The 26,809-nt window shown below is 35.6% G+C and overlaps 1 protein-coding gene across 1 annotated transcript in view; it reads right to left on the bottom strand.

Annotated features, from left to right (window-relative positions):
- Positions 1–26,809, bottom strand: part of COL24A1 (collagen type XXIV alpha 1 chain) — a 384,914-nt gene that overhangs the window by 223,726 nt on the left and 134,379 nt on the right. Inside the window, exons 16-21 of the mRNA XM_032424689.1 lie at positions 25,107–25,160; positions 24,986–25,030; positions 24,685–24,738; positions 24,365–24,418; positions 19,510–19,563; positions 2,294–2,347 (exon numbers count right to left, since the gene is read on the bottom strand). Of these exons, the coding sequence (XP_032280580.1) occupies positions 2,294–2,347; positions 19,510–19,563; positions 24,365–24,418; positions 24,685–24,738; positions 24,986–25,030; positions 25,107–25,160 (315 nt within the window). The remainder of the gene's footprint in view (positions 1–2,293; positions 2,348–19,509; positions 19,564–24,364; positions 24,419–24,684; positions 24,739–24,985; positions 25,031–25,106; positions 25,161–26,809) is intronic.

The raw sequence follows: 26,809 nt of genomic DNA, 5'->3' as shown, positions 1-26,809 counted from the left end.
GCAAATGACATATCCGATAAAGGGCTAGTATCCAAAATCTACAAAAAACTTATCAAACTCAACACCCAAAGAACAAAGAATCCAATCAAGAAATGGGCAGAAAACATGAACAGACATTTTTCCAAAGAAGACATCCAAATGGCCAACAGACACATGAAAAAGTGCTCAACATCACTCGGCATCAGGGAAATCCAAATCAAAACCTCAATGAGATACCACCTCACAGTCAGAATGGCTAAAATTAACAAGTCAGGAAATGACAGATGTTGGCAAGGATGCAGAGAAAGGGGAACCCTCCTACACTGTTGGTGGGAATGCAAGCTGGTGCAGCCACTCTGGTAAACAGTATGGAGGTTCCCCAAAAAGTTGAAAATAGAGCTACCCTATGACCCAGCAATGGTACTACTAGGTATTTACCCCAAAGATACAAATGTAGTGATCCAAAGGGGTACGTGCACCACGATGTTTATAGCAGCAATGTCCAAAATAGCAAAACTATGGAAAGAGCCAAGATGTCCATCAACAGATGAATGGATAAAGAAGATGTGGTATATATACACATAATGGAATATTATGCAGCCATCAAAAAAACCCACAAAAAACAAAAAACGAAATCTTGCCATTTGCAACAATGTGGATGGAACTAGAGGGTATTATGCTAAGCGAAATAAGTCAATCAGAGAAAGACATGTATCATATGATCTCACTGATATGAGGAATTCTTAATCTCAGGAAACAAACTGAGGGTTGTTGGAGTGGTGAGGGGTGGGAGGATTGGGATGGTGGGGTGATAGACATGGGGGAGGATATGTGCTATGGTGAGCACTGTGAATTGTGTAAGACTGTTGAATCACAGACCTGTACCTCTGAAACAAATAATACATTATATGTTAAAAAAAAAAAAAAAGAAGAAGAAGATAGTAGGAAGGTAAAAATGAAGGGGGGGAAATTGCAGGGGGAGACAAACCATGAGAGACTATGGACTCTGAGAACCAAACTGAGGGTTCTAGAGGGGAGGGGGGTGGGGTGATGGGTTAGCCTGGTGATGGGTATTAAAGAGGGCACGTATTGAATGGAGCACTGGGTGTTATATGCAAACAATGAATCATGGAACACTACATCAAAAACTAATGACATAATGTATGGTGATTAACATAACATAATAAAATAAAATTTTAAGAAATCATAAAAAAAGGTGAGATGATATATACAACAAAATATTGCTCCACCATAAAAAACGATGAAATCTTGCCATTTGTGACAACATAGATGGACCTAGAGGGTATTACACTAAGTGAAATAAGTCAGACAAAGGCAAATATCATATGATTTCATTTACCATAGAATCTAGAAAACAAAAATAAACAAATAAAACAAAATAAAAACAGACTCACAGGGGCAGGAAACAAACTGTTGATTACCACAGAGGACAGGGGTCAGAGCAGGGAGGCAAAATAGGTGAAAGACTTAAGAGTTACAAACTTCTAGTTAGAAAATATCAAGTTATGGAGAGATCATGTACAGAATAGAGAACAAAGTCAATAATATTTCAATAACTTTATATGGTGACAGTAACTACATTTATTGTGGCAATCATTTCATAGTATTTTAAGTTGTCAAATCACTATGATGTACATAGGAAACTAATAGGGTATAATATATCATAATTATACTTCTATAAATAAAGTAAATAAATAAATAAATAAATAATGCTAATTTCTAGTAATATATACACGACAACAGTAAAGGAAGTTAAAAATGCTTAGGGATCTTCAGTTATTTTGTGCTATGTATAAATTCCAGCACACCGTAGACTTTCTTGTATTTTAATCAGAGGATATTTTATAGACCCTAAAGGGTTTCAGTGGCCAGAAAACTCTCATCTATACATCATAGGTTATGTTTTTTTAGGTTTTTTTCATCTCTTCCAAGAAATCCTTTTTCAGTGATTTATGTTTTTTGAAAATATTATCCCCCTAATCTATGTCCATACCAAACAAGGAAAATCATTTTCCATGACCTGAACCCAAGAAGTTGGATAATATACTCTAGCTAAACAAAGGGTGCCGAAAGAACAACCAAACATGCAAGCTACTTCCTGATTATCTTAAAATAAGCTCTACAGTTTATTAAACGCACCTGAGACAGCTCAAAAACATCCAGAACATGTTCTGATATTCCTAAAGTCTTTTTTTTAACCATTCATTGAAATGTGAGATTAGAAAACTCTAGATACAATACTTTTTTCTTTTTCTTTCCTTTTCTTTCTTTCTTTCTTATTTTTTCTTTTTACCTTTGATCCTTCAGGTCCATTTTGTCCAGGAATTCCAATATCTCCTGGAAAACCCTAGGGAACATAAAAATATAGAGAATTTACTCAGCAGCCATTACTATAAATCCAATAAGCATATGAAAATTTCCTTTGCCATTCTCTCATTCCCAGTTAAAGTAATTTATACTGCTCAAAAACTCAGTATTAAAGGTCTATTATTAGGCAGTTGTTTAACACTGGAATACAAAACTGACAAAATTACTTCACCAGTTCTTCACCAGTTCTTCAAAATCTTCAGACCCAAAGAAAACTCTTTAATCCAGTCTAAGAGAACCAAAGTCTTAATCCAAAACCATCCACAACATGGAAAAAAGGCAAAAAGGTTCATAATAGGTCCTTTCAATGACCTACGGGACACATGGCCACCCAAGGATTAGGGGAATGTAATTTGTTAGATTCACTGTTTACTAACCAAATGTTAACTTGTAGATTTTTGTTAGTTAGAAATGCAAATAACTTTTGTCTGGTGAAAAAAATAACCATAAAGGTTATGGGTTAATATACAGGACATTAATCAGTTTTGTATCTAATTTAATTATCTTATTCTAACATTCCCATATTTAATAATCAATACTTAGCTCTTCAAATGCTCGTCAAACTCATCTTAATATCTTACTGGTTTCATCATTAATTAATGAGTTCAAAAAATTTTTTCACACCCATGTTTACTTTATATTTGCCTAAGAATCACAATTTTACCTTTTTGGAAATTGTATTTTAGCAGCCTAACATAGTTGGCTCAAGAAATAGAAAGGAGCTGTAGTGTTAAATAAAATCTGTGCTGGGGAAAGGTCTAGAACGTTGCTCTAAAATGGTTAGATCAATCAATGTTCTCACTGAAATAATGAATTAGAATGTGATTCATCATGATCAGTTTTAATAATGAGAATAAGATAATAAGTGCAGTTTTACCTCTATTGATTTTGTCACAGATAAAGCTGTTTCAGTATTTCCTGCTGACTTGGGCAAAGGAACAGAAGGTAAGACGAGTACAAGAATCAGCATCTTTTTAAAAAATATTTTATTTTATTTATTTGAGAGAGAGAGGAGTGGGAGGAGGGGCAGAGGGAGACTCCCTGCTGAGCAGGAGCCCAATGTGGGGCTCCAACCCAGAACCCTGAGATCATGATCTAAGCCAAAGTCAGATACTTAACTGACTGAGCCACACAGGTGCCCCAAAAATCAGCATCTTAAAAAGTAAAAGTTACAAGTAAATATGAATGTGAGCTAGAAAAGGTAGTTCAGTGAAGAAGTAAATATCATGGTAATAAAAATGCCCACAAGTTACATGGAACTGCAAGGATGATTCTGGAATACTCATCCTGGAAAGAAAAATCAAAAGAAAGTGATACTAACTCATCCAGTCCAGATTAGGACAGAAATGCCTTGACTCTGATTTAAAACTTGTATTCTATAGAGAAAAATATTACTTAGGGACATTTCTGGCAAGAGAAAAGTGATAACAGAAAAACTGGTCATAGGATCAGATTTAAGTTTAGCAACAGAATATGTTTAATATAGACTTGTTCATTGCTTTTCTAATGAAAGAAAAAATCAGGTTCACCTATGCCTTCTCTGCCTAAATAATTTTCCCTCATCTTTCTTCACCTGGAAGACTTATGTTTTAAATAGAATAGAAAATTGAATAATATTTTTCCAAGTTTTATTTAAATTCCAGCTAATTAACATACAGTGCAATATTAGTTTTAGGTGTAGAATTTAGTGATTCATCACTTACATACAAGACCCAGTGCTCATCACAAGTGTCCTCCTTAATACCTATTACCTCTTTAACCCATCCCCCTGCCCACCTCCCCTCCAGCAACCATCAATTTGTTCTCTGTAGTCAAATTATGGAAGGAGCCCAAATATCCATCAACTAATGAATGGATAAAGAAGATGTGGGATATATAATGGAATATTGCTCAGCCATAAAAGAAATGAAATCTTGCCATTTGCAACGACATGGATGAAGCTACTGAGTATTATGCTAAGTGAAATAAGTCAACCAGAGAAAGACAAATATCATATGATTTCACTCATATGTGGAATTTAAGAAACAAAATAAATGAACATAAGGAGGAATAAAAGACAGACAAACCAAGAAAACTGAGTGATATTTGGCTTCTTTTTTTTTATTATTTTTTTTTTTTAAAGATTTTATTTATTTATTTGACAGAGACAGAGATAGCGAGAGCAGGAACACAAGCAGTGGGAGTGGGAGAGGGAGAGCAGGCTTCCCGCCGAGGAGGGAGCCCGATGTGGGACTCGATCCCAGGACCCTGGGATCACGACCTGAGCCGAAGGCAGACGCTTAACGACTGAGCCACCCAGGCACCCGATATTTGGCTTCTTTGATCCCCAAACCATGAGTTAGTTCTCTTTTAAGAACTCTCACACTATCCTAGAGTCCTACAAGGTCACTTAATGTAGTGTTATGGCTTATATTATTTTCCTCATCAGATTGTAAACTCTTTGAAGGTAGTTTTATGTTTTATGAACTATAATATTTCCAGCAACTAGTACAACATCTGGTACATAGTAAGTGCTAAAAAATGTATTTTGTAGTTGTCATTGTCAAGTGACTGACTTGTTTCTCTCAGAAAAAAAACAAAACAAACAAACAAAAACACCCCGACAAGTCTGGTAGCTACTTTTGGTCCCTGGGTACCGGTTTACAACCACTGGTTCAGAGGATCCCATGGATAAATTCATAGTTCCTGTCCATCCTCCTGATGAACCTGAAACACCTTGTCATTCCAGAAAGCAAAAAGACTATAAAAGATGTCAAATTGAGAGTTATGTTAAAAGAACCGAGGGGGCTTGAAGAGGATCCCACTGAGCAGATATGGGATAATATGAACTTCAATAAGGATAAGAATTGCAATGGATTCAAACATATCAAATATGTTTAAATTCATGAGTTTTAATGATACAATTAAAGAACTGCCCACTTTTAGAGGATGAAAGGAAGTCAACTCCTTATTTTGAAAACTGGTAAAGGTGAAGAATCGAGCATTTATTCTACTTTCCCATATATACTGTGCCACTACTAACCAAATAGTAGATGAGGGAATGTATTCAGCCAACAAATAAAAAAGAAATGATATAGCAAAAATATCTCCATTTTGCAACCACCTAAATCTAATACATCTGGGCAGTTGAGTAATCAACTGTTACTAACTTCATAAAAAAAAAGGAACTAGACATTATGTGCTTTCTGATGAAAGAATACAGTATCACCTATAGTTTCACCAAAAACAAAGAAAACTGAATATGGCCAGGCCTCTGTATGTGACTATCCAGGTCACATGACCAGGGATCTTTAACAGCTAATTTGTAAGGGGGAAAAGGGAAATGGAAAGAGAACTTGTAGACTGAAAGACATAGTAACAAAATAAGCCTACACTACAGTTTTAACCTAACTTGAATGACAAACCATAAAAGAAAAAAGCACTGCCAACTTTTGGGAGGAGAGGAAGGCTTATGGTTGGGTTGAGATCCAAAAAAGCTGCTGGGGATAACTGGCAGTTCTATTCTTGACCTGCATAGCAAACACAATAGTGTTTGTCTTACAACTGTTGTGATACACATTTGTTTTATATAGTTTTTGTATCTGTGTTTTATTTTTCAATAAAACAGTAAGATAAAAGTTATTGAGGTGACTTCTGGGTAAACATGGAATATTAAGTATATCCATGAATATCTGTTCCTTCTTTTTTTTTTTTAAAGATTTTATTTATTCATTTGAAACAGAGAGATACAGAGAGAGAGCGAGAGCATGAGCAGGGGAGAGGCAAAGGGCGAGGGAGAAGCAGGCTCCTCGCTGAGTCAGGAGCCAGACGTGGGGCTCGATCCCAGGACCCTGGGATCATGACCCGAGCCGAAGGCAGATGCTTAACCATCTGAGCCACCCAGGCGCCCCTATCTGTTCCTTCTTAAACATTAAAATAATAGTAAAGGAATATTAAAAAGACATTAAGTGCCAAAGACCAGGGGAATAGGAGACAACAGATGTCAATAATTTGGAAGCCTTTTATTTCTTTTTGTTGTCTGATTGCTGTGGCTAGGATTTCCAGTACTATATCAAATAAAAATGGTGAGAATGGACATCCCTGACTTGTTCCTGACCATAAAGGAAAAGCACTCACCTGTCAGAATGGCTAAAATTAACAACACAAGAAACAATATGTGTTGGCAAGAATGTGGAGAAAAAGGAACCTTCTTGTACTGTTGGTGGAAATGCAAACTGGTGCAGTCACTCTGAAAAACAGTATGGAGGTTCCTCAAAAAGTTAAAAATAGAACTACCCTAGATCTAGCTATGGCACTACTAGGTATTTACCCAAAGAATGCAGAAGTACTAATTCAAAGGGATACGTGCTCCCCAATGTTTACAGTGGCATTATCTACAATAACGAAATTATGGAAACAGTCCAAGTGTCCATCTACTGATGAATGGATAAAGAAGATGTGGTATATATACATACACACATATAATATGCATATATTTAATGCACACTCACACAATGGAATAATACTCAGCCATCAAAAATAATGAAATTTTGCCATTTGCAGTGACATGAATGGAACTACAGAGTATTATGCTAAGTGAAGTAAGTCAGCTAGAGAAAGACAAATACCATACGATCTCACTCATATGTGGAATTTAAGAAAGAAAACAGATGAACATATGGGGAGGGGGAAAAGAAAAAAAGGAGAGATGGACACAAGCCATAAGAAACTTTTTTTTTTTTTAAGATTTTATTTATTTATTTGACAGAGAGAGACACAGTGAGAGCAGGATCACAAGCAGGGGGAGAGGGAGAGGGAGAAACAGGCTTCCCGCGGAGCAGGGAGCCCGATGCGGGGCTCGATCTCAGGACCCTGGGATCATGACCTGAGCTGAAGGCAGACGCTTAATGACTGAGCCACCCAGGTGCCCCGCCATAAGAAACTCTTAATGATAGAGAACAAACTGAGGGTTGCTGGAGGAGAGGTGAGTGGGGGATGGGCTATGAGTGATGGGTAGTAAGGAGGGCCTTTTTGTGATGAGCACTGGGTATTGTATGGAAGTGATGAATCACTGAATTCTACTCCAGAAACCAATATTTCACTGTATGTTAACTACATACAGTTAACATAAAATTTAAATTAAAAAAATAATAATTAAACAAATGAACTACCTAATAATAAAAAATAAAATAAAACGTTGTTATAGACAGTAGCATCATTTAGGCCATTTAACTCTTTTGAAAATTTTCAAATTTTCAATGATTTTTATATCGATCAGACTTTAAATATACATGAACACAATACAGTTGGCTTAAATTTATCTTAAGTAGTTTATAAGTCTGAACAAAGTAGAAATGAATATATCTCTTATAAAAACAATCATATTAAAACAGGATAAAGGGCGCCTGGGTGGCTCAGTCGTTAAGTGGCTGCCTTCAGCTCAGGTCATGATCCCAGGGTCCTGGGATCGAGTCCCACATCAGGCTCCCTGCTCGGCGGGAAGCCTGCTTCTCCCTCTCCCACTCCCCCTGCTTGTGTTCCTGCTCTCGCTGTCTCTGTCAAATAAATAAATAAAATCTTTAAAAAATAAAAATAAAATAAAAATAAAACAGGATAAAATTAATAAATCATTCAAGCTAGTGCAACACATAAATTATGGACTCCTAAAGGGCAAAGTTATTCAAAGCCTAGTTTGGTGCTTGGATACAGTATATTCAATAAAGATTTGACCGCTTCAATTGATGACCAAATTAAAATTAATTGTTTGAATAATTATATTTTCAATTTTGCAGTTTCAAAGTTATTCTTTGTCAAAAAAACAAACAAAACACTGCCCAAAAAACCCAAGTAGCATAGCTTCTATAGATAGGACTGTAACAATCGCAAACAAGAAAGAATGCAGTCAGAGGGAGAGAGGTTCTGTAAGGGGAGAATTCCATTTGAGAAATGGATCCAAAAAACAATCATAAGATTTTGTTCTTTAGCATTTGTGGAAGTACATGCCATGTCAGTAATATGGTGAATCCAAATAAGAAAGTAATAAAAAAAAGGATTAAAATGACCTTTTCGGAGTGAGAATAATCCATATAAAAGTTAACGCCAAAAAAAAAATATTTGACAAGGCAGAAGTAATAAATTCACTTTCCCAGGAAACTATAGAAATGAAACTTAAGCACAGAGCAGCATGCAACTGCAAATTAAGGAACTGTTCTGTCTTCTGGGAAAACCACAAATAGAAAATATGAGCCTCTGGAAAAATAAAGGCAAAATAAGGAATTCATCAAGGTATCTGGCTTTCTTTCACTGCCTTTTGCTGTTTTAGAACTAAAAACCATAAAAACAGATTTTTTTTCATTATGATATCATTGAAAATCTTCACAATCTTTGTAAATGATTACTGCTATTCATGTATTTTCCCTTTTGCAATTCTATATTTTTGAATAGTAAATATAGCACAGCTGAATTCCATTAATATGTAGCATCCTAAAAACTCAGCAGAGAAAATCCAGAAACAATAAAGACAATGAAAATTCCTTATAACACAACATACACTCTCTGACTTGTTTAATAAGACTTTGTTTAAATAATATTATCAGTATGTTTGAAGTCACTCTACAAAATCAATTGCAAAGTCCATTTTTATTTTACTGAAATCCACACAAAGCTATACTAAACTTCTAATTTTAAGGTAAACTATTTTGACCATTATTTGACCCTTAGATTTGGATAACCTATAGTGACGAAAAGCAGATCAGTGTTAGACTGGGGATGGGAGGAACATGAAAGACAAAAAGGAAGAATTACAAAGGTGAACAAAGAAATTTTGGGATTTTTAGAAAGATTTTATTTATGTATTTATTTATTTATTTGAGAGCAAGAGAAAGCTCACAAGCAGGGGAAGGGGGAAAGGGGAGAAAGAGGGAGAGAGAGAATCTCAAGCAGACTCTAGCTGAGCATGGAACCAACACGGGGCTCAGTCTCAGGACCCTGAGATTATGACCTGAGCCAAAACCAAGAGTTGGATGCTTAACCAACTGAATCACCCAGATGCCCCAGAAATTTTGGGATCTGATGGATGTGTTCACTATCTTGATTTTGGCGATGGTTTCACGAGTTATACATATGTCAAAAATTACCAATTGCACAATTTAAGTATATGTAGTTTGTTATATGTCAATTACACCTCAATAAAAGTGTAAAACAAAAGGTAATTGGTACTGGGTGTTTTAGATAATCACCATTCTTTGGTAGATGCAACCATTTAAAGACCCTTAGAAAACTTGTCCCCAGATAAAAATCAGGGAAGCTCAGATTTCAAATTGTTTTGGAAGTAATAACAGGACTATGATTTGATACTTACCTTTGGATAAGTATCATTCTAGGTACCCCACATCTATATATTTGACTCATTTAAAATTCTTGTAAGTGTCTTTAATTAAAGAATATCAGTTTATTCATTCAACATGTTACTATGTATCAGGCATCATTCTTGGCATTGAACATAGGCTAGAGAACAAAAATATTTCCTCATACCATACAGTGTATATTCTGGAAACGCTTTATCTCAGATTCTCCCTTCTTCAGTGTGTGTAAGTTTGTGGCAAGGAGTGGGAAGTTAGATGATTTTAAAAAGTTGATTTATATTGTTATGAGGAACTGCCATATATCTATTGCCTATTTTTCTTTTAAATGCATAGCCATGGGCCTGGGCCACTCTGCCTTGTTTCCTATTCTCTAGTTTCTCCAAATGGAATGAATATTGTGGCTATTTTGTTTTCCTTCTTTTTTTTAAATTTTTTTATTGTTATGTTAATCCCCATACATTACATCATTAGTTTTAGATATAGTGTTCCATGATTCATTGTTTGTGCATAACACCCAGTGCTCCATGCAGAACGTGCCCTCCTCAATACCCATCACCAGGCTAACCCATCCTCCCAACCCCCTCCCCTCTAGAACCCTCAGTTTGTTTTTCAGAGTCCATCGTCTCTCATGGTTCTTCTCCCCCTCCGATTTCCCCCCCTTCATTCTTCCCCTCCTGCTACATTCTTCTTCTTCTTTTTTTCTTTCTTAACATATATTGCATTATTTGTTTCAGAGGTTATTTTGTTTTCCTTCTAAAATCATACTGATTATCTGAGATTCAGGCCTCACTGAAAAGAATGCACTTTACTCCAAGAACCTGGCCTTGAAGCTACAAGCAATAAGTGATCATTGGGTTATCTTCCTTTGGAGAGAAAGAGTATATTTTCAGCTGTATGGGTGGCTGTACTGTGTTACCAGAGGCATTTTAAAAACTATATAAGTGTGTTGGGGGGTGCCTTGGTGGCTCAGTTGGTTAAGCATCCAACTCTTGGTTTTGGCTCAGGTCATGATCTCAGGGCCGTGAGACTGAGCCCTGCATTGGGCTCCATGCTGGGCGTGGAGCCTGCTTGGCATTCTCTCTCTCCCTCAGTCTACCCCTCTGCTCTTTAATTAAAAAAAAAAAAAAAAAACTGTATAAGTGGAAGAATGGTAATATGTAGATACTAGGCACCAAAGATGTAAAATGTAGAGAGCATCTTCTTTTTTGTATGCTCACCATCTCTGAAAAACTATTTTTCAATTTGCAGTCTATGTGCTTCTGGTCCCAGTCCCAATTTCCAGGGGTGAGTAAATGACCCAAATCTTGCCAATTACAGCATTCCAACCTCATGATTACTGTGATTGATTTAAAGATGATCATGTAATCCAAGCCAGATTGGCTGGAATCCACCTTAGAATTTTTGCTAGAGCTATAAAGAAAGAAGAATGTTTTTTTTTTTTTTTTTTGCTAAGATTGCTAACTCTGAGGGCAATATAAGCCTAGAATTGCCAAGGGCCACCTTTTCCATAATATGTTCCCGTGAATGAAGCCAACAGATGTAAATAAGGCTAAAAGATGGAGAGTATCTTGATTATATTCATCAAACTCCTGTATCCAGCCAAAACTCTAGGCACATGCACTGCTGGACTTCCTAATTACATTAGCCAATCCTGAGTTTTGCTTAAAACTGTTTGAGGTAGGTTTTGTCATTTTTAATGGAAACAAACTTGACTAAAACACTGAACTATATGCAGTTTTTTAAACACACCTAACTTCCTCATATATCTGTGCTGGAATACCATTGCCCTCTGTTTCCATTTGATAAGCCACTACTATTTCTTCAAGTCTTTGCTCAAGCAACTATACTTCTTAGAAGTCTTCTTTAACTCCCTACTCCATATAGAAGCCTTTCACGGTCCCCCTTAGCCAGAATCAGTAGCTTGTTCCTTTATATGTATACAGAACTCCTTGGACTCTTCAGGATTAGATATCCTGTTACCCAAAGGGTCTCTCTCTTGACAGGAGACAGAGCAAATATCCCACTAACCTAAACTTAGGGCTCTTAACAAGGCACTTTGGACTTTTTATGATGAGGTCTGAGCAAACAAAAAGGGAAGTCACCATACTGGCATGGTTAATTGACCCTGAAAAACAAAAATAGGCAAGACTTCTTTACACAAAAAGGGCAGGAAGGGATACACGTGGAACTCAGGTGATACACTGGACACCTCTTAGAACTCCTATCAAGAGTTCATATTCTCAGTAATGAAGGTTAAGGTCATACCACTAGCTAAGCCACCAAGACCCACTCAGGTGATAGCTGAAGGTGAAAGGAATTTAAAATGGGTAGTGAAGGAGGGAATGATGAATACCAGCTGTGACCCCAAGAGCAATCAGATCAGCAGCAGCCATAGTACATGCCATTTACATAGATCAATTAGACCAAAAATAAGTGAAGATATAGCAAAACCTAAACAACATAATAAAGAGCAAGTCACTATATACTATATATTAAACTTCACATTTAATGATAAAAATATACCTCCTTGTCAAGTGTATATTAAAATGTATAATGAAATGTCAAGTGTATATTAAATCACAAAAAATGATCACAACAAAAAAGAAAAGATTGATAAGTTCCAAAAAATAGAACAACATCCTCTGATAACAATGAAATAAAAGTAAGAATTATTAACAAAACCAAAACCAATAGGCTCTTCCACCTGGAAATTCTAAAACTCCTTTTTAAATAATTCTTGGGTGAAAAGAGAAATAATTGAAATTACAAACTATCTAAAAGACAATGGTAATAAAAATACTCCATACCAGAATCTTTGAGATACATTTAAAGTAGTAGGCAGAGGGAAAGTGACAATTCTTAATAGTTTTAGGAATGAAAATAAAATAATGAAAATAAATAAAATTAAATTCCTAACTAAAAAAAAAAAATAAACCAAGAGAATCTCCAAGAAATAATAAAGATAAAAGGAGAAACTACGTAATGAAAAGAAAAACAGAAAACAATAAATAAAAATTTCAAAAATTTTTTGAGAAAAAAAATAACTAGACAAACTGAATCAAGCCTAACCAAGAAAAAAAAAAAAAGAATAAGCACATATATAAATATTAAAAAAAAATTAATGGCACGTGGGAAACAACCATTAAAACAAAAATTTAAAAATCGTGAGACTATTTTGTGAATTTATATGGAAGTCAATTTGAAAACCTAGATGAAACAGATATTTTCCTAAGGCCAATATAACAAAGCTAACCCCATTAGAGATAGCTTAAAAAGGCTAATTTCTGCAGAAGCAGTAAAAAAATTCATCAAGGAACTACCCCATAAAAAAACATCAATTCCAGATGGTTTCACAGAGGAATTCCAACAAAGCCTCATAGATATGACAGCCCCAGTGTTCCATAAATTACTCCATAGCACTAAAAATTAAGAAGACTTCCTAATTATTTTCATAAAATAAGTATAACACTAATACCTAAACTGGACGAAGAAGTACCAAAAAAGATTGAATATTATAGATCAAGATCACTTATAAATATTGATGCAAAAGTCACAAACAAATATTAGTACATATTGATAAATATTGGTACAGCCATTTGGAAAACAGTATGAAGTTTCTTCAAAAAAATTAAAAACAGAACTACCATATGATCAAGCAATTCCACTTTTGGGTATTTATCTAAAGAAATAGAATACACTAACATAAAAAGATATATGCACCCCTATGTTCATCGCAGTATAATTCACAATAGGCAAGATATGGAAACAAAATCCAAAAATGGATTATCTAAAAATAATCCATTCAATGGGTGAATGGTTAAAGAAGTGATATGAAGGAGAGAGGATGGTGGCAAAGGAGGAGGACCCTAGACTCACCTTGTCCTGTGAATACAACTAGATAACTATCAAATTCTCCTAAACACCCCAGAAATTGACCTGAAGACTGGCAGAACAAACTCCACGACTAAAGGTAGAGAAGAGGCCACATCAAAGAAGGTAGTAGAAAGTGCAGAAATGTGGTTTGGGAAAGAAAGGATTATGGTTGATGTGGTAGGGAGGGAGTTGCTGTTGTGGAGGAGGGTGAGAGATAGACTAGCACACAGAGGAGTACATGGGAAAATGAATCCCCCTAGCAATGGCTTGGAAAGTGAGAGGGGCCAAATTTTATAAGTTTTTGCAACCAGCAGCACTTAAAGCCTGAAGTTTTAAAGGTCAGTGGGTATGGCTGATATAGACTCCAGAGGGCATTGCCCTGATCTTGGAAAGAAGGCAGGCAACCTGTTGACATACAGCATTGAAACAGCAATCTGAAGAGTGTCTGGGGCACACAGTGGGGAGGTTATTCGCTCATCTTGGAGCATATCCCAAAGAGGCAGCATTCATGGAAAGACCCCTCTGGGAACAAATGAACAGGCTAGGGCCATGTCCCTGCCCTGAACTTCAGTATAAGCACAGGGCGCCCTGCAGAAACCAGCACAGCCCAATACTCCCTACCTAACTGGCTTACACCAAGCCCTGTCACCCCATGCTCCAGTGGAACCGGCCCTCCCAATCATGCTTCCCTCAGTCCCAACGGGCCTCTCCCCTTTAAGATCAGCCCAAACCCTTGGTCACATTGCATCTGTGAGGGTTTGCAGAACATCAGTTCCAGTGGCAGTGGCAACAGGTCTCATTTCACAAACAGATCAGAGCATACCTAGTTAAAAGGCCAGGGACCAAACACTGCTCACAATAAGCAAAGCGAGCCTCTGCAGATGACTGGCCTGATAGATAAAGCAGCCAGGACAAAACAGCAAAGCACACATACCCTGGAGACACTCTCAAAAGTGCCAGACTCTGAGGAACAAGGGATGCTACACAGCAGGGCAATACAGGACCTCTTCTTCATAAGGCCCATTACCCTCAAAAACAGCAGACATAGGTGACTTTCCTAACACACAGAAACAGGCACAGAAACTTAGAAAAAATGAGAAGATAGATAAATTTATCCCAAATGAAAGAACAGGACAAGGCCACAGCAAGAGATTTAAGTGAAACAGATATAAGTAACATGCCTAACAGAGAATTTAAAATAATGATCATAAGGATATTCCCCAGACTTGAGAAAAGAGTAAAAGACATGAGGGAGACCCTTAACACAGAGATAAGGAATACTGAAGCAGAAATAAAAGGCTCCATAAGTGAAATGAGAAACATGCTTGATGGAATTAACAGCAGGCTGGAAGAAGCAGAGGAACAAATTAATGACCTAAAAGACAGAGTAATGGAAAGTAATCAAGCTGAACAAAAGAGAGAAAAAAGAATTATGCAAAAGGAGAATAGACTTAGGGAACTCAGTGACTCCCTCAAACATAATAACATTCATATTATAGGAGTCTCAGAAGAAGAAGAGAGAGACAAGGGAGCAGAAAATTTATTTGAAGAAATAATAGCTGAAACTTCCCTAACCTGGGGAAGGAAACAGATATCCAGATCCAGGAGGCATGGAGAACCCCTATCAAAATCAACAAAACAGATCCACACCAAGACATTGTAATCAAACTGGCAAAATATAGTGATAAAGAAAAAAATTTAAAAGCATGAAGACAAAAGAAGACAGTAACGTACAAGGGAAAACCCATAAGGCTAGCAGGGTTTTTTTCTACCGTTGAAACAATGTGACATTTGGTATGAATAGACAATCATTCAAGTGGAATAGAAAACAAAATCCAGACAAAGGCCAAAGAAACATGAAAATTTAATATTTGTAGAGGTAGCTTTAAAATGACTAAAGAAAAGACCAATTGCTTAAGAAATAGTCCTGGAACAACTGATAACCCGTTTAGAAAAAGACAAAATTAAATAAATATATCACAACATTCAAAATTTTTAAAAAAGTTACAAGTAATCTGTTCAAGTTACTTAGGCTGCTATCATTCAGAAGTACTAATCCCAAAAGTATGTTATTTTTCAGATATCAACTTAAACCTTTTACCACCCAATAATTAAGAAATGTTATCATAGAAGTATAAAAACTAGGTGTCATCATTTTGGCTCCTAATAGATTTACTTTTACTGAATTGTACTTTGGCATTATGACATCAGTCTGAAAGATGGAAATCACACAATACCATGAACTGCTGCCCTTCTTTTGAACTATTAATGTGTTTTTTATAGAAGGGAAAAGAGAGTCATATAACTGATCATGCATCACTGTTTTGGCCAGTAGGAAGTTCAGACTAAAATTTACAAAACAGTTCCAAAAAAATGTACAGGACTTTGTGGCTATATATTGAGAAAAGACAGTTTTTCAATCTCAGCTGAGTTCTTTATTTTTTTTTAAGGTTATTTATTTATTTATTTATTTGTCAGAGAGAGAGAGCACAAGCAGGGGTAGCAGCAGGCAAAGGGAGAAACAGGCTCCCCACTGAGCAGGGAGCCTGATGCGGGACTCGATTCCAGGACCCTGGGACCATGACCTGAGCCAAAGGCATACACTTAACCAACTAAGCCACCCAGGCATCCCCTCAGCTGAGTTCTTAATACCACTCAGAAATTATTTTATAAGTCTTCAGTCACTCCCCTACTTACTCTTCACAGATCTCCTCAAGCACCCTCTTTCCGCATGCCCACAGTCCTCTAACTCTTGGGATTGTCTCCTACTTATACAGAAAACAAAATCTACCTTATTTCACCTCCTTAACGTCTCCCTTTGAAACAAATCCCTATACTTGTGCTATGCACAACTCATTTATTCTTGATCTTTTTTGCTTTTTAGAGAAATTTGAATTTCCCCCCCAGGTGTTGCTTAAGTCCAACACTCAAATTTTTACAGTGATTTGTTCTCATTCAGTTCTAAATATTTTCTAATTTCCACTGCGATTTTTTTCCTTTTCTGTATGTTTTTACATTACCAAAGTTTATCTTACAGCTCTTATATTGTTAATTTAAAACTTAATTGCACTGTAGTTAGAAAATGTATCCTTCTGGGGGTGAGCGTCCAGGTGTGGTATTTTCGAACCTTATTTCATGTACTTTCCCTAAATGATTTCATCTGTTACAACTGCTTCAAATAATACCTCTATGTGGATGACTACAAATGTTTATCTCTAGTCCTATTCTCTTCTGAGTTTTAGGCCTATAGTTTTCTATAGACTTATCAGGTTAATTTCTTGTATGTCCAACAGACACTGCAACCCTAACAAATTCAAAACCAAAGCATTATCTCTACCACCCCTCTGAAAACTTTCTTCCTTCTCCCTTTTTATTCTCTATTTTTAGAATGGTGATCCCACATTCCACCCAACTCTTCAAACAAGAAACATCAAAATTGTCTCTTATTCCCATGAACTGGAGTGTTCATGGGAATGTTGTTCACTGGAGTGTTCAAGTGCTGTGAATTCTATATCCTAATTATTTCTGGAAGCCGTCCTTTCTTCTCAATTGTAACAGGCCCTCATCATTTATAGCCTGCCTTGCATCATCCTCTTAAATAGTGTTTAATTAGTTTTGTCACCTCTCCCTCTCTCCTTCTCTTTTACCGTTTTGCTCTTGCTACCACAAGTGTTGAAAACACAGTCTGATCATTTCATTCCCTTGCTTAAAAATCTTTGATCACTGCCTAAATAAAGTCCGAATTTAACACAATATATAAAACCCCTTATCTGAGAAAATTTATCTACTGTGCAAGTAGAAACTTTTCAGGCTTTATGTAATATTAAACATACTATTGTAAATTCTTGGACCTGCAACTCTATCAAAAGTCTAATGTGATGGGTATTAAGGAGGGCACGTATTGCATGAAGCACCGGGTGCCATATGCAAACAATGAATCATGGGGCACTACATCAAAAACTAATGATGTATGAGAAACAATGGACTCTGAGAAACAAACTGAGGGTTCTAGAGGGGAGGGGGGGGGAGGATGGGTTAGCCTGGTGATGGGTATTGAGGAGGGCACGTTCTGCATGGAGCACTGGGTGTTATGCACAAACAATGAATCCTGGAACACTATATCTAAAACTAATGATGTAATGTATAGGGATTAACATAACAATAAAAAAATTTAAAAAAAAACTAATGATGTACTGTATGGTGACTAACATAACATACATAATATAAAAAAAAAGTCTAATGTTGAGAAGGAGTTGGATACAAGTGTTTCCTCATATATAACTGCCTACACATTATACTTTTATGATTAAAAAAAAACTTATGATCTTTAGATTAAACCACTTTTCCAAAACAACCTTGTACCAATTACATGAATACAGGTTACATCTTTGGCCCAATGAAAACATTTAATGCAGGTGAGCAGGAGGCGTGAGCACAGCCTGACAAGGCTGGAGCTCAGGACCTTGTATTAGCAGTACAGAAATCAAATACAATGAGACAGTGTTTTGAATGATGATTGCAAATCATAAAATCTCAAAAGAAACATCTTTGGAAGACCAAGTAATAAGTAAAAACATGGCCCATGCATCCTTTAACCTGGCTTTAGGAAAAAAGGAGAAAATGATCCCAACCATACAGATAATTAGGAGGTGACACATTCCTCCCTAGCACACATCCTATCTGTAACTAAAGTTACAATAGAACCCATGTTCATAATAATAACCTTTAAAGATAATAAAAGATAAATTAGGTTCTGTATCCTCAGTATGAGAAGACAGGTAAATAGAATTAATTCCAAGAAGGTTTTCACAAAAAAATTATTAAAAGCATACAGGCTTACAGAAGATATAAACTTATATTAATGTGTTAATTACTATTTTAATTATCTGTTAATAATTGCTTCAATTACTCAAAACAATTTCCTTCTTCCCAGAATGCTGACATCGATATATTGCTGTATTTTATCTCTTACTATGTCCTTGTTAATAAAACTAGGTACAATGTAGTTTTTTAGATTTTTGAACTACCAATATCGAGTGTGTTTTTAAATGAGACAACAAGAAAGAATAGGCATTTGCTGAAGAAATCAGCCAACCCTGAAAGAGAGATGCAGGGTAAGAAGTAGATTTTATGGTTTACAAAGAGAGGGAGAAAGCATCAGTACAGTGCTATTTCTAGAAATTCTGCCTACTGCTTTGACATTGTTTATTGTTCTGATTTATTTATTCTGAAGCCAAACTCATTTTTTCAGCTTTATTGCTGTTTCTATGATTCTGAATTAGATGTGTATGTGTATTTATATGTGTATGTACATATATTTTTTTGGCTTATATTTCTGAACTAGAGTGAGCTTCAGAATCTTTATTTCCATGTGGTACATATCTTTGACTCATAAAATGATTTTTAAAAAACTCAAATGTTTCATGTTAGAAGCTTGTGTTCTACGTGAATTTGCAGGGAAAAAAAAGACACTCTACATCAAGTATTCAGCCAAAGTCAAATTTCAAAGAATAAACAAGCAAGTTTGATATATGTACTATAGACTTAATTGTATTTATTCTAGAATATGAGATCTAAATGATACATGCATACAGCAAACATTGGAAGCATTTTGTATTAAAAATTCAGTGGAGTTTATCCTGAAATTTGATTTCATGCCCCAAGTATGTGTTATTAATAGTTGTGCCAAACAAATAAGTCAGCTGTGATCTAATCAGGACTATAATGTGGCTAATACCTTTCTGTTTCCTCGGGATCACTGTTGCATACCTTTTAATATGGGAGAAAAGATTTAGTCCAAACTATTTACAAAGATGTGAATTTTAACAAGAATCTTTCTTAAGCCTGTTATGTAAAAACATGCTTTACAATCAAGTTTAATTTTTACTTTTGTTTCAAATTTAGTATCTTCCAACCAACATTTTACCTCTGGTCCTGGAGGGCCACATGGTCCTTGGGGTCCCGGGTCACCTATCTGGCCCTAAAATGGGGGTGGGGATCAAAGTATAAGTATTAATCTGATATATACAATTTAAAACAGAAACAGACATATGGTAAGCAAAAAGAACTCAATGAATTATGCCACACAAAATTATAATGACTTTTCAGCAAACAACAATGAATATATTATGTTAAACAAAGTTGTAACTACCATTCAGAAAGACTTAATTTGTAACCATCATCACTGTGGAAAACTCATTTAAATAAAAGATGTATGGATATAATATATAGTTACTCCTAAGTGTTGGAGATACAAACAAATTGAGTTAAGTGCTCAAATCAAGAAAAAAGTAGTGTGTGTATGTGTAGGTTACCCAGAGATAAGGCAATAAAGTTTGACTCAACAAGATAGGGGACTCTAGATGAGGAACTGCTTTCATAACAACCAGAGTCTGGGACTGTCCCTGAAAATTCCTCTCTCCTTTGATACTACAAGAGGCCTGATTTAGTAATTAAAAATCATCTGGATTTAAGTCCCTGCTGCTTAATCTCTCTTAGGCTCAGTTTTCTTAACAATAAAATAGGAATAATAGTGATAACAAGTACTAACATTGTTACAGGGTAATTGTGAGGATTAAAGGAGACAATATATTTAAGGTGCTTAGTTTAGCACAGTGCCTGGCAATAAATGTTAACCAATTTTATAACCATTAATCTTTCCCTTTATATCCTCTGTCCTCTTCTGGGTACCTATAATTCCTAGATTGTTTTGATCATTATATTAAAATGTTGAGGATTTATTGTCAATATTTCTGCAGCCATTTTCTGACATCTGGATTAACCATGTGAAATCAGGGCTGGAGAGGAAGTTCAGAGGAGAGAAAAGTGGTTATAAAGCCTGAAACTAGAGATGAAAGGAGGCAGTAGTCTGATACCCTTGCTTTCATAAGAAAAATTATTGAATTCATTATTTCTGTCATATTAAATTTCTATGTGAGTTTCAAATTTGACCTAATAGGTCTCAGATTACATAAAATTACAAGAAATAATGTGTGCTTATCCACGTTTTAAGAAGTAAAGCACAGTTTTCCATAAGCACTTAAGTCATTCTCATACAACGCTTAAGTATCTGGGTATCTGGATACAAAACAGTACACAATAGAACTACTGCAATCAAATCCAGAGAAAAGTAATGAAGTATTATATAAAACTTGATTTAGGTTCTCCTAAATAAAGTCATAATTCATCATAATCAGTATCTAGAGTCTTAAATTCTTAAAATGGCAAGTACCTCTCTTAAAGAGATAAAGATGGGGCTCTCACTGGAGACCTCTGGTGGCAAAAAAACAAATGAGAAGCTAAACTTACAAGCTTTGAGGAAAAAAAAACATACTCTATGTCTTTGTTTTCAGAAAAGTTAATTGACAACCAGATAGTGAAAAGCACAAATTTTGGAAAAATTTCATTCTTCAGAATAAATCTTCATTTTTGAAAAACTTCAACTGGAAGTTTCCTTGAATGTCAAATCTCCTTTATAAAAACTGAATTTTCAAGTAAGTTTTAGACAATGGAGTAATGATTAAGTAAATCTCTATAATTGACAACTTCTAGTTAAAAATATGGAAAAACATAATAATTGTCTTTGTTTTCTTTGTTTTAAGGAAAGAATATTTCTTAACTTCTGATTGGTGATTGTCTCTGGTTTTTAGATGCTTGTTGAGCAAAAGACTCCCTAATTCCAAAATGAAGAAAGCTTTCCAAATCAGGACATTCTTTCTTTTATCTTGTAAGTATTCTTTCATGTTACAACTTAGATTCATTTGGGGAAAAAAAATATCACTAATGCCGGCATCTTAGAAAACAGAAAGCCAAAAGTAGGAGATATAAAATAAGAAAGACATCCTTATGACTTTGACATTCTTTGTCATGATAGTAAACAAATGATTTAGATAGGCACTAACTTGTATAATTTCTTTTTAATATAACAGGTTCAGCACAAGCAATTTTTCATTAAACAGGTGTCTCCTTCCAAAACTAGGGAAGGTTTCCAGGTCAAACCCCTACAGTTTTTTTCTATTAATAAGATACAAACAAGTGATAAAGTGAGAGACTACAGATGCTCACAAATATTAATTCATAAACAAATAATGCAATATATGTTAAGAAAGAAAAAAAGAAGAAGAATGTAGCAGGAGGGGAAGAATGAAGGGGGGGAAATCGGAGGGGGAGAAGAAACATGAGAGACGATGGACTCTGAAAAACAAACTGAGGGTTCTAGAGGGGAGGGGGGTGGGAGGATGGGTTAGCCTGGTGATGGGTATTGAGGAGGGCACGTTCTGCATGGAGCACTGGGTGTTATGCACAAACAATGAATCATGGAACACTATATCTAAAACTAATGATGTAATGTATGGGGATTAACATAACAATAAAAAATATATATATATTAATTCATAAATATCTAGCCTATCTTCAGTCTGATGTATATTTTTCAAAGATTTGATAAAACAAACAAAAGATGGTCAACTATCTTCTACCAAAGTAATCCCTGCTGACATTAAAATGTTTTTTTTATTAGAAAAATATAGAAAGGTACAAAATGAGCAAGTAAAAGCCTCACTTTTATCATCTTAATACTCCCTGCATCACAGCCCTAAAAAAAACATATTAGAGTTGGTTCTGGTGATTTATTTCAGGAAAAAAAAAATAACATTAAGGGTTTTAGGACAATGTGTTAAAGGTGAAACAGGCTCTCCACCGTTTTTTTAGGTTAGACTGGAGAAATACTGGTAAACACTATCACTGAGAGAGGAAATTAAAGAGTCACAGATCTGCAAGGAACTTACACAGTGGTTAAATGCTCAAGGTCATAGCAAGTCAGTGTCGGGGGTGGGACTAAAATCTAAGTCTCTGTTTCTCAGAGCAGTATATCCCCCCTGCCTCACAACAAACATGTTATCAATATAAACTGTATCAAAAAGTAAGGGAGACATTAAAAAGGTTTACTTTGTATAAGCATGATATCTGACTTTCGTTTTCTCTAGTAATTAATTGTAAAGCATTACAGAATAATATTGATACCATTTATTACTTAGTATTGGCCTTAGAAAATGTGTTGTACCCGCTCCTTTTATTATTATCAAAAGTCAGAAAACCTTCACATTATGAACAACTGAGGATGTAAGAAGTCTAGGGTCTTACTTTGCCAACCACTGCAGATATTGTAAGTTCCTGTTATGTGATTAGAATCATCCTTGAAAAACGGAAGCTTTTTGTTGGTTTCATGACCTATTTTTATGTCCCTTATGTATACTCTTCGGAATTTCTGAGATTCAACTCCAGAGCCCAAGTCCAGGGCAAAAAAGTAAGAGTGAAGCTCATCACCAGCATGTCACTTGACAAAAAGATACTGAACATTTTTCTTTGGAATAAATACTTTCTGAGAGATGTATATGAAATGCTGTCACTGTTAGAAGTCATACAGAATGAAGTATATAAAGTACTATAACTTAATGCTGCTTCCTCTGACAAAAAAATAAACAAACCTGAGATGGGAGGAGGGAGTTAGAGGAAACACGATGATTTGCTCAGGGAACAACACTCTTTAAAATGTATATTTTTTTTAATGAATTTTTTTTTTTTAAAGATTTTATTTATTTTGACAGAGAGACAGAGAGACACAGCGAGAGAAGGAACACAAGCAGGGGGAGTGGGAGAGGGAGAAGCAGGCTCCTGGCTGAGCAGGGAGCCTGACGCGGGGCTCGATCCCAGGACCCCAGGATCATGACCTGAGCTGAAGGCAGACGCTTAACGACTGAGCCACCCAGGTGCCCCTAAAATGTATATTTTAATGTTATATTAATAAGTTATAATCTTCCATCTATTTTTTTCTATCTACAATCACCTACACCTTCATAGAGTTGTAATCAATATTAAAAATCCTAAAACAATCTTAAAATATTAAACCCTCAAACAGTATTGCATAGTGGCTAAGTACATGAGCTCTGACACATGATTACCTAGGTTTTCCCAGGTGACCAACAACTAACTATGGAAACTTGGGCAAGTTATTAGACTCTGTGTTTGTTTCCCTAATCTGTAAAATAAGAATAATAATAGTACCAACTTCATATGATTTTTGTAAAGATTAAATCAGAGGCACAGACCTTAGAATAGAGACTGGTACTTTGTAAACACTCAGTAAATCTTAGCTATAATAATTATTATGACTTTTAATATATAGAGACATACTGTTAACTCATGTTTTAACCATTATTTAAATGATTTTAATTACTCAGTAATTTTAGTTTGAGTTGGGTTTCATGTTAACTACAATATAAAATATTCTTTTTTTTCCCAACTAATTGATGCCCAAAGGTTAAAAAAAAAAAAAAAAGACAAAGAACTAGTATATTTGTGCCCACAGACTGTGACATGCTATCTTTTCTTCAAAATATTTCTCTAATGAAATATATTGGAATGAAAGATATTTGGAAAAATTAAAAGTATTATTTAAGGTGCTTTGTATTTTCTGTCTGAAATGTCCATTGTTTACTTTAGATACTATCCATAACAGATCAAACAAGATCTTTAGGGCTCACAGAAATTTGGTTTTGGCCTGGGATGAGGTGGGGGGCAGGAAGGATGAGGTCCAATACTCTATGGAATGCGAGCTGAAAACTTGAAGGATTAGCTATACCCTAAAACTGAAGAGAAAAAATGCCAGACTGGTAGGCTTATCTCCCACTTCTTATATTCTACTAATACCAACAAGTGTGAAGACTCATGCCATGATGTACACTTCGTTAATGGGAAAGAGCAAAGCAAAAGTTCAAACCTACTGAAGGTCCTGGCTTGCCTCTGATCCCTGGTGGTCCTGGAACACCAACAGCACCCTAGAGGGTGAGAATAATGGAGAAAATGAAAGCTATCACACCACAAAAGGCAGCTATGCCTCTGTATACAAACTGCTTAAAAAATTAATGGAGTGAATCTAAAAACTTTGAGAAAACCATTTCAAACAAGACGTGTAAAACCATATTGATACCATATCCTAACAAACTACATGGTTAAAATAATCATACTCCTTTCTTTTTAAAGAATTTATACCTTTTCACTGAATTTTTTGTATTTATATAAACTAAATGGAAAAAAAAATTACCTTGTCTCCAGGATACCCTAGTTCTCCTGGCTCTCCTGTAATGCCTTGTTCACCCTAGAGGGCACAATTTCATACAAAGACACTTAAGCAACACAAACATGGCAATATTATAAGAAAGTAAAATTAATTAAAGAAGAATAGTTTCTCTATTTTTCCTACTTCTGATAAAAACTGTATATTTGACAGTACAGATTAGATCCCATATATAAAAACAAGATATTTTATAAGTTGTATTGACTAAAAAGAAAAAAATAAATGTGATGAGAAATTATCTCTATGATAATGTAAATATTTAAATCACCTTATCACCTTTGATTCCAGGTAGGCCCTTATTCCCGGAAAGACCCTTAAAAGAAAAGTGATATTTTGTGACATCGTCGAGAAATTAAGGGGAAATATCCATTATGCAAATAGAGACATACCATTGGGCCAGGAGTTCCAGAAGGTCCAAATGGTCCAATAGGGCCAATACTGCCCTGAAAAGCAAAAGCAATTAGACAGAAAGGTATCATTAAGCATCCACTAGGATTGGAAAGAGAATATGGTAAAATTAATGAACTAACCCAGAACAGTTCATCTCACTAAGCTCCCACATGTGCCTTGTTCGTCCACAACTTCTTTTCCTCTCCACATTAATAAATCATACCAATGTTTGAAACTTTAGCGAGGTCATCCTACTCCCTGAAGCTATTATACCAGTCTAGTCCACAAGGATCCTCCCCTTCCTTTAGTTCGTATAATGCTTAACTGTCCATGACATGCATCTTGAAATATTTCTCTAACTAGATAATATCTTGAAGATAAGGGAAATATTTTAGTGCCACATTCCCAGGAGGTATTCAATAAATACTTCATTTGATCATCTTATATTTTTATTTCACCCATTTATTCAGGAATTATTTGTTGGGCACTTACTATGTTCCAGGCATTCCAGTGATTTTATTTTGTGATTTGAAATTTGCAAATGATAAAATTTACCATAATTTCAGGGATAAACTGAGTACTGAACAAAAGACTCTACTCTTCTGGGCTTCTGTCAGTCATACATCATTTAACATTTGTTGAACATAACATGTACACAGACACTGTAGTTGTGTGGAGGAAATAAAGATGAAAAAGACATAGTCACCAACATCAAGATTCTCAGTTTAATGCTCCAACGCAAGATTCCTCAAAAATGTAACTATCATCTCCAGTAAGCAAGTGATTTTAAAAAACTCCTCAAATATATCATCTTAGAAGACAAAGGACAATAGCCACAATAAGGGTATTTCAAAGTAAAATTTGAAAAAAAATGGCTTGGGGATCACTTACGATTTTCATGTCACTGACACCTTCATTATCCTTCTTTCTCTTGCTACCTCTCTGTGCCTAGCTTCTGTATCATCCTTCATCTTCAAAGAACAAGTTGGCTTAAACCTCCCTTTTATGGTTTTCCAACGTTAAGGAACTTCTAAAGGTGTATCTGTGGCAATGCTAAAAATGTTGCCCCTTTTACCAAATTTCTTAGGAAAGCATCCCAGGCCTCACTACCAGGTTTGCACCAACCCTTCCCGTCTTGTCTACTTCCATTTGTCCCTACTCCTCCTTTACTTCTCCCTCCTCCAAATCCCACATTCTAGCCACAACGGACTGTTTTCCATTCTCTGAACATGCTCTCTCTTTATCACATGCTCCAAGCCTTCGAAGATATGGTTACCAATACTGGAACGGCTTTCTACTGCACTAGTGAGTACACTGTATTATACTCCCCCCTGTGTTCCTAGTCCACGCATTCTGTGAAAGCAGAAGCAAGTTTATTGATTTTTTACTTCCCAGACAGAACATAGTAATTGGTACATAATTGTTTTGAAATAAAGTATGGAATGAATACTGAAGGACCTGTCAGAATAGCCAAAAACAAAAAAACAAGAAATAACTAGTGGTGGGGATGTGGAGAAAAAGGAAGCCTTGTGCATGCTGGTGGAAATGCAAATTGGTGGAGCCACTGTGGAAACCAATATGGACATTCTTCAAAAAATTAAAAGTAGAATTACCATATGACTCAGTAATTCCACTACTGACATTTACCCAAAGAAAAGGAAAACACTAATTCGAAAAGATATATGGACCCTATGTTTATTGC

Source organism: Phoca vitulina, unplaced genomic scaffold (assembly GCF_004348235.1).
Source record: "Phoca vitulina isolate PV1807 unplaced genomic scaffold, GSC_HSeal_1.0 scaffold2, whole genome shotgun sequence".
NCBI lineage: Eukaryota > Metazoa > Chordata > Mammalia > Carnivora > Phocidae > Phoca > Phoca vitulina.
This window is presented reverse-complemented; position numbering and strand designations above follow the sequence as displayed.